This window comes from Vidua chalybeata, chromosome 32 (assembly GCF_026979565.1).
Source record: "Vidua chalybeata isolate OUT-0048 chromosome 32, bVidCha1 merged haplotype, whole genome shotgun sequence".
Lineage (NCBI taxonomy): Eukaryota > Metazoa > Chordata > Aves > Passeriformes > Viduidae > Vidua > Vidua chalybeata.
The window spans coordinates 298,166-307,482 of record NC_071561.1 but is presented as its reverse complement, the minus strand read 5'-3'; the positions used below and the strand labels follow the sequence as shown (position 1 = coordinate 307,482).

At 58.7% G+C, this 9,317-nt stretch overlaps 1 protein-coding gene across 1 annotated transcript; it reads right to left on the bottom strand.

Moving 5' to 3' along the window:
- Positions 1-661: 661 nt before the first annotated feature.
- On the bottom strand, positions 662-8,501 carry LOC128801976 (solute carrier family 22 member 6-like). The gene is made up of 11 exons (XM_053968167.1): positions 8,464-8,501; positions 7,082-7,510; positions 6,683-6,786; positions 6,116-6,270; positions 5,424-5,592; positions 4,689-4,812; positions 3,940-4,049; positions 3,139-3,350; positions 2,440-2,548; positions 1,444-1,647; positions 662-840 (listed from the first exon to the last, which is right to left on the bottom strand). The coding sequence occupies exons 2-11, from the start codon at positions 7,469-7,471 to the stop codon at positions 771-773; spliced, it is 1,647 nt and encodes a 548-aa protein (XP_053824142.1). The 5' UTR covers positions 7,472-7,510; positions 8,464-8,501; the 3' UTR covers positions 662-770.
- Positions 8,502-9,317: the final 816 nt, after the last annotated feature.

Below are 9,317 nucleotides of genomic sequence, written 5' to 3'. Positions count from 1 at the left end.
GGGTTTTTTTTTTGGGAAAAATGGGAGCGGCAGGGGCAAAAACGAAATTTGGGGGGAAATTTTGGGGGAAAAAGGTGGGGTCTGGGGGCAAAAATTGAGCTTTGCACAAATGGAGGATTTTGGGGCAAAAGTTGGGGATTTGGGGGCAAAAAATGAGGGATTTTGGAGCAAAAATGGGGATTTGAGAGCACAACGTGGATTTGGGGCAGAAATGGAGGATTTTGGGGCTGATGGGTGCCTGGATTTGGGGTAAAAAACGCCCAATTGAGGGGCTGGGATGTGGCTTCTCTGAGGGCTGGGGTTGAGGTGGTGCTGCCTGGTTTTCGGGGTGAAAAATCCCCATTTTGGGATTGGGATGTGGCTTCTCCAAGGGCCCGTCCTGAGGTTGGGCCGCCCTTTTTTTGGGGTTAAATCTGCCCCGTTTGGGGTTTTTTCCCCGCCTGGAAATGCGAATTAATCCCGTTCCCAGATTTATTTTGCAGCCAAATCGCCGGAATTGGGGCAAAGGCCAGCGAGCTCCGGGAATTCCAATTAATCCTCGTTAACGAGCTCCAGGGGGGGTCCCCTGATCTCTGAGTCCCCTTTGGGGGGTGGGGACGCCCCCAAATCCTTCACCACCCCCCTCCCCCAGAGCGGCCGCGGGCGGAGCCCGATCCCGAAATTCCCACGAGATTTTATTGGGATTGAATAAATAACCCGGGGGGGAGGGGCTGGGGGACTCCAGGGGGGTCCCGGCCCCAAAATCCCCCCCGGGGGTCCCAAATCCCCCCTCAGGCGCCGTCCTTGCTCTTGGTGCTGCTCAGGGGGACGGCGACGTCGTCGTCCTCGAGGCGACCCGCTCTGGAGGGACCCCAAAAGCTCCCAGTCGCTCCCCAAAATTTTCATCCTTCCCAATCCCAGAACCTTCAACCCTTCCCAAAGCCTTCAACGTTCTCCCCAAAATGCTCAGGTCTTCCCAAAACTCTCAGTCCTACCTGACCCCAAAACCTCCATCCCAACCCCAAAACCTTCATCCCAACCCAACCCCAAAACTCCAACCCAACCCCAAAACTCCAACCCAACCCCAAAACCTCCATCCCAAACCCGAAACGTTCATCCTAACCCCAAAACCTCCATCCCAACCCCAAAACTTCATCCCAACCTCAAAACCTCCATCCCAACCCAACCCCAAAACTCCAACCCAACCCCAAAACCTCCATCCCAACCCCAAAACTCCAACCCAACCCCAAAACCTCCATCCCAACCCCAAAACCCCCATCCCAAACCCAAAACTTTCATCCAAACCCCAAACCTCCATCCCAACCCAGAACCTTCATCCCAACCCCAAACCTTCTTCATCCCTTTTTGACCCCAAAGCTCCTGGGTTCCTCCAAGAACCAAAACAGGGACGTTCCCCCCAGGGAAGGGTTGGGGGGTCTCGGGGGGGTTTTGGGGTGTCCTCACCGCCTCTCCACGTCCTTGACGGTCTCGGGCAGGGGCGCGTTGCGGGTCTCGGGCAGGAAGCAGGTGGCGATGGCCGAGATGATGGGCGTGGCCCCGTAGATGACGAGGGGCAGCACCGGGGTCACGTCGGCCAGCATGCGCACCAGGGGGGCCACCATGCTCCCCACGCGGGCCATGGTGCCCCCCAGGCCCATCCCCGTCTGCCTGTGCCGGGAGAGATGTGGTGGGAGGGACAGATGGACACGGGGATGGAAGGATGGACAGACAGAGGGATGGAGGGATGGATAATGGATGGATGATGGATGGATGGATGATGGATGGATGATGGATGGATGATGGATGGATGATGGATGGATGATGGATGGATGGATGATGGATGATGGATGGATGATGGATGGATGATGGATGGATGATGGATGGATGATGGATGGATGATGGATGGATGATGGATGGATGGATGATGGATGATGGATGGATGATGGATGGATGATGGATGGATGGATGGATGGATGGATGGATGGATGGATGATGGATGATGGATGATGGATGGATGGATGGATGGATGGATGATGGATGGATGGATGATGGATGGATGGATGGATGGATGGATGATGGATGGATGGATGATGGATGGATGGATGGATGGATGGATGATGGATGGATGATGGATGGATGGATGGATGATGGATGGATGGATGGATGGATGGATGATGGATGATGGATGGATGGATGGATGATGGATGGATGATGGATGGATGGATGATGGATGGATGGATGATGGATGGATGGATGGATGGATGATGGATGGATGATGGATGGAGGATGGATGGATGATGGATGGAGTGGTCAGTGGTTGGGTTGATGGATGGTTGGGTTAATGAGTGGTTGGGTTGATGACTTGGTTGGGCTCATGGAGGGTCGGGTTGATGCAAGGTCGGGTTGGCACATGGACAGTGACTGGATAGGTGGGGGCGGGGCTGGGGTGACCCCACCCACCTGATGACGGTGGGGAAGAGCTCCCCGGAGAAGATGTAGGCGCAGTTGAAGGAGGCGGCCAAGGCGCCCTTCCCAACCACGGCGAAGGCCATGCGCAGTGTCGGCAGCTCTGCGGACCGGCCAAACGCGTCACCCCCGGCCCCACGGCTCCTCAGTGTCCACCCACCGGTCATCCTTCACCCCTACGGTGACCCGGCACCCTCCTGATGCATCCCTGCCCCCCTCCCTCCTTCCCTCCATCCCCACTCCACCTCAATGTTCTTCATCATCCATTCCTCCATCCCATTGTCCTCCATCCCATTGTCCTCCATCCCATTGTCCTCCATCCCATTGTCCTCCATCCCAGTCTTCTCCATCCCAGTCTTCTCCATCCCACTGTCCTCTAATCCATTGTCATCCCTTCTTCATCCCATTGTCCTCAACCCATTCTCCTCCATCCCAATCTTCTCCATCCCATTCTCCTCCAACCCATTTTCATCCCTCCTCCATCCCATTGTCCTCCATCCCTCCGTCCTCCATCCCTCCATCCTCCATCCCTCCATCTTCCGTTCCTCCATCCTCCATCCCTCCATCCTCCATTCCTCCATCCCATTGTCCTCCAACCCATTTTCATCCCTCCTCCATCCCATTGTCCTCCATCCTCCGTTCCTCCATCCCATCCCTCCCTCCCCGTCCCCTCGCCGTGGCCGCTCCCACCACTGGGCACGAAGATGTTGGCCAGGATGCAGAGGCCGGCGAGCGCCAGGGAGCCGCCCTGGGCCGGGCGCCGGCCGAGGCAGGAGATGACCAGCACGGACAGGAGCTTGGCCGGGATGTCCACGGCGCCGAACACCAGCTGGCTCAGGTACACGTTGAAGCCGAAGCCCTGCAGGTCCATGGCCAGCCCGTAGTAGGCGAAGCTGGTGGAGAACCTGCGCCAAAACCCAACAAATCAGCACCAAAACCACCCAAAACTGAACGGTTGGTTGGGACTCCAAAAGATGGAGGTTGTCCCAAAAGATGGAGGTTTGCCCTGAAAGTGGGGCTTGGTCCCGAGAGAGGATTTTTTTTTGCTCCAAAGGTTCTGGGTTTGTCCCAAAAAAGTGGGTTTTTTTCCCCAAAAATATGAGAGATTTAACCCAAAAGGTGTTTTTCCCCTCAAAAAAAAAAAAGTGGATTGTTTCCCCCAAAGTTGTTTCTTGCCCAAAATATAAGCTTTTTTCCTCAATAAACGTGAGGATTTTTTTTACCTAAAGAAGTTCTTCCCCCCAAAAGATGTTTTTTTCCCAACAAGTGAAAGACTTTCCCCAAAAAATTGAGGTGTGCCTCAAAAGGTGGGGGGGATTTTTTCCCTCAAAAAGTGTTTCTTTTGCACCTAAAATCAGGGATTTTTGCCCAATAATTGATGGGTTATTTCCCTGAAATGTGAGGGGTTTTTTCCCCTCAATTAGTTTTTGTTCCCAAATAGTGCTTTTTACCCCCCCCCCCCCCAGATAAAAAGTGCTTTTTGCCAGGACGCACCAGACGAAGGAGACCCCGCACGACACCGTCCTCATGCCGGGGGTCCGGACGAGCGCGGCCACGGCCCCGCCCGGCAGCGGCGGCTCCCGGCGCACCAGAGCCCGCAGCGCCTGCGGAGATCGCCGGGATCTGCGGGATCCGCCGGGATCCGCCCCGGGGAGGGCTCCGAGGGGGCTGGGGAGGGGGATCCGGGGGCCTTGGGGGGGATCCAAGGGGTCCAAGGGGGGATCGGAGGGGTCGAGGAAGGATCCGGAGGGTCTGGGGGGGATCCAGGGGATCTGGAGGGGTCTGGGATGGGATCCGAGGGGTCTGGGGGGGATCCGAGGAGTCTGGAGGGGGAATCTGAGGGGTCTCGGGGGGATCTGAGGGGTCTGGGGGGGATCCGAGGAGTCTGGGGGGGGAATCTGAGGGGTCTCGGGGGAATCTGAGGGGTCTCGGGGGGGTCCGAGGGGTCTCGGGGGATCTGAGGAGTCTGGGGGGGATCTGAGGGGTCTGGGGGCGATCCGAGGGGTCTGCGGGGGTTGGGGGAATCACGGTGATCCGACCGAGAGGATCTGGGGGGGGGGGGGGGGTCGAGGCCATGGAGAGAGGGAATGAGGGGGATCGATGGGAGAACAGGGGAGGATTTGGGGGATCTCCCAAGATCGGGGCGGGTCAGGGACGGAGGGCGAACTGGGGGGGATTTAGGGTCAGATCAAGGGGATTTGGGGGTTCAGAGGCATCTGGGCGGCCCCCAGACCCTTCCCCACCTCCTCGCTGAGCTTGTCCCCCTCCTCCTTCCTGCCGTTGACCCGCGCGACCTTGCGGAGCCCCCGCAGGGCCAGGTCGGCTCTGCCCGAGGTCACCTGCCAGCGCGCGGACTCCACGTACAGCCTGGGCAGGGGGCGAGGTGGCACCGGGGGGGTCCCGAACCCCCCCCCCGGCCTCCCACCGCCCCCAAAGGGTCCCAAACTGGGGGCGCCACGGGGATCCGGTTGTTTGGAGGGTTCCCATCACCTCCCACCCTCCCTAAGGACCCCGGACTGGGAGGGGGGATCTGGGGGTCCCTGCACCCCAAAGGACCCAAAACTGGGAGGGGGGATTTGGGGGTCCCTGCACCCCAAAGGACCCAAAACTGGGAGGGGGGATTTGGGGGTCCCTGCACCCCAAACACCCCGGACTGGGAGGGGGGATTTGGGGGTCCCTGCACCCCAAACACCCCGGACTGGGAGGGGGGATTTAGGGGTCCCTGCACCCCAAAGAATGCCAGGCTGGGGGTGTCAGGGGAAGGTCTGGGGGGGTCCCTGCACCCCGCTCCACCCAAAGGACCCCGGACAGAGGGGTCAGGGGAAGGTCAGTGGCAACCCCAGCATTTGAGTGGGGGGGCTTTTCCCACCCTTTAAAGACCCCAGACTCCCAATAACCCCTTTTTTCTCCCCAAAATCAGGACAGGGATGGACACCAGGGATGGACACTGGGGGTGGGCACTGGGGGGGTTCCCGTACCAGGAGTAGAAGAAGAAGACGAAGAAGGGCAGGGACACGGCGAGCTGGAGCTGCCGCCAGTGCGGGAGCCCGAAGGCCGCGGCCGCCAGCACGAACTGGCCCAGGGTGTAGCAGTAGCCATTGATGGTCCCCACCACGGCCCGCGCCTCCGTCGGGATCCATTCCATGCCTGCGGCACGACCGCGGCGTCAGGGGCTGTCCCAGGGGGCCCTGGGGTGGGCTTGGGGCTTGGGTTCCTCATGTGGGTCAGTGGGGTTGGGTCAGTGGGGTGGGGTTGGGTCAGTGGGGTTGGGTTGGGAGAATGGTTTTGGGTCAGTGGGGTTGGGTCAGTGGGGTTGGGTCAGTGGGGTGGGGTTGGGTGAGTGGGTTTGGGTCAGTGGGGTAGGTTTGGGTCAGTGGGGTGGGGTCAGTGGGTTTGGGTCAGTGGGGTTGGGTCAGTGGGGTAGGTTTGGGTCAGTGGGGTGGTGTCAGTGGGGTCGAGTCAGTGGGGTGGGGTCACTGGGATGGGTTTGGGGCCAGGACCCTCCCACGGGACAATGGGGTGGGGTTGGGACCCTCTCATGGGTCATTGGGTTTTGGGGTGGATGTGTGGGTCCCTCCCTGGGTTGGAGGGTCCCTCCCTGGGACAGGGGGTCCCTCCCTGGGTTGGGGGGTCCCGGCCCTCCCCGGGGGTCCCCGGGGCGGTGGCTCACAGAGGGAGGCGGAGTTGAGGGACACGCCGGCCATGGCCAGCCCGGTCAGGAAGCGGCACACGCAGTAGACCAGGAGGGAGGGGGCGGTGGCCGTGCCCACCCCCGTCGCCCCCAGCTGCAGGTAACACCAGGTGAGCAGCACCCGGCGCCCGAACCTGCGGGGACACGGCACTGGGAGCACTGGGGTGGGGGATGTGGGGAACTGGAGCTACTGGGACGGGGGAATGTTGGATTCTGGAGATACTGGGTTGGGGACAGGGGTACTGGGAAGGGGGACATGGTGTGCTGGGATCACTGGGACAGGGCCGTGGGCACTGGGATGGGCGCACGAGGCACTGGGAACACTGGGGTGAAGAATACGAGCACTGGGAACACTGGGAGTGACGTGGGGACAGAGGGGGACAACCCATGCTGGGACAGACCCACCCTGGGGACACCGGGACAGTGGGGGCCAGAGGGAGCAGAGAGCACACCACTCCTCTCCCCCTTCCCAGCTCCTCCCAGTTCCTCCCAGTTCCTCCCAGTTCCTCCCAGTTCCTCCCAGTCCAGCGCCGGGGGAGGACGCACTTGTCGGAGAGGACCCCGAAGAGGCTGGAGCCCAGCAGGATCCCGGCCATGTAGATGGACTGGGCCACCTGCCTCAGCTTCTTGGAGTCACACACCAGGTCCCACTGCCACCGAGAGGGGACACGGGGTCACCACGGGGGTCACCATGAGGATCACCATGGGGTCACCATGGGGGTCACCACGGGGGTCACCATGGGGGTCACCATGGGGAAACCATGAGGGTCACCATGAGGATCACCACAGGATCACCATGGGGGTCACCACGGGGTCACCATGGGGACACCACAGGGGTCACCACCAAGGTCACCATGAGGACACCATGGCGGTCACCGCGGGGCCACCACAGGGACACCGGCACCCCCCCGCCCTGGGTGACCCCAATTGTCTCCCCTCCCTCACCTCGGTGACGATGGTGTCGGTGAAGATGCCGTCCAGGTACGTCCAGCCGTCGTGGCACGGCTCGGTGGCCGCCTCGGCGGCCGTGCCGTTGGCCGCGGCGTTGGCCGAGCCGTTGACGTCCAGGAGGTGCCACTGGGGCTCCACGTAGCGGCGGCAGCTCTGGGGCCGGCGGTGGCCGTCCCAGGGGATGGACACGACCAGGGGGACGTCGGCCGCGGTGGCGTTGGCCACGGGCCGGGGCCGGCAGTGGTGCTCGGGGATGCCGGCGGTGAAGTTCTGCAGGAGGTTGTGGCTGGCCAGCATGAGCAGCGGGATGGCCAGCGCGGCCACGTAGGTGACCTGGAAGCGGCCCATGCCGCCCAGGCGGGCCAGCAGCTCCACGAAGGACATGGCCGGAGAGGGGACGGAGCTGGACAGGGCCCAGGTCAGCTGCGGGTGGGAAGAGGAGGAAAGGGTGAGGGATGGAGCGAGGGGTGGTCAGGGAATGGCCAAAGGGTGGTCAGCGGGTGGCCAAAGGGTGGTCAGGGAATGGCCAAAGGGTGGTCAGCCGGTGGCCAAAGGGTGGTCAGGGGATGGCCAAAGGGTGGTCAGGGGATGGCCAAAGGGTGGTCAGCGGGTGGCCAAAGGGTGGTCAGTGGGTGGCCAAAGGGTGGTCAGTGGGTGGCCAAAGGGTGGTCAGGGAATGGCCAAAGGGTGGTCAGCGGGTGGCCAAAGGGTGGTCAGCCGGTGGCCAAAGGGTGGTCAGGGAATGGCCAAAGGGTGGTCAGCGGGTGGACAGACCCAGGGATGGACCAAAGGAGGGGTCAGGAGAGCTCAGGGATGGTTTGGGTGGTCAGCGGAGGTGACCAAGGGGTGACCACAGGGTGAAGGGAGGAGGATGAGGATTGGCCCCAGGGGTGGAGGAAGGACACGGAGTGGCCGAGGGTGGACGAAGGATGGTGGACCCATCTCGGCCACGGGACAGGCTGAGAACAGCACGAGGACCCTCTATTGATCACCTATTGATTGCTCAATCAATCAATTTATCAGTCTATCAGATGGATCAACTGATGTGTTGATAGATTGATCCATCCCTTGATCAATGGATTTATCTATCAGTCTGATTGATCAATCTGCTGACCAGTCTATCAATCTATTGGTCTCTATTGATCTATTGATAGATCAATCAATCTGTCTCTCTGATCTATCAATATATTGATCTATTATCTATTCATCAATCCACCTATCACTGCCACTCTCACTTTATTGATCAATCAATCAATTACTGATTATTTCTTGCTCTCATCTCCCCCCATCCCTTCCCAATCAATCAATCAATCAATCAATCCTCTCTCCCCAGTCCCACCATCCCCTCAGATCCTTCACGATCAATCGATCCCCACCTGCTCTCCTCCTCCTCCTCCTCCTCCTCCCTCGGCCGCTCCCGGGTTCCGGCTCGGACTCTCGGCACTGTCCGGGCTCTCCGGCCGTCCCTCTGTCCGGCCGGCCGTCCCTCTGTCCCTCCGGCCGCCCCTCCCTCGGCCCCGCCCCCCCAGCCCCTCCTTCACCCCTCGGTCAATCGATCGATCCATGGATCAATGGATTGCTCCGCTCTCTCTGCCCGTGTATCGATCCTTAGCCTATCAACAAATCGATTTTCTGCTGATAATCAACATATTGATTGATCTATTGATCCCCCTGCCAACCAATGCAGTGAGTTCTTCCTCTATTGATAAATTATTGATCGCTAGACTCCCCTTATCTACAATAGGTTGATCATAATTAGTCCATGATCTCTTTATGTATTAGTTTATTGATCCATATGTTTCTGTTATTGATCTATTGACCTATTGACTGATCTATTAATCTACTGATGGCTTGATCAATCTATTAATCTAGAGGGATCTCTATTGATCCATCTGTTAGTCTGTGTATCTCTAGTACCAATAAATTGATCTCTAATATGTTGATCATCCAATTAGTCTCTCTTTCTATTGACGAATCTATTGAACCATGATCGAATCAGAATCATGGTCTCCTTCTCCATCAATCATTCTAATGATCCAGTTATTGATTTATAATCTATTGATCAATGTATTAATCTTAACCTCTCTATTGATCAGTCTCTTGGCCTTTAATCTTCCTATTGATTGATTTATTGACCTTTAATTGTTCTCTTAATTGATTTATTGACCTCTAATCCCTCTGTTTGCTGACTTACTTATTTCAATCTCTCTATTGATCAACCTCCTGACCT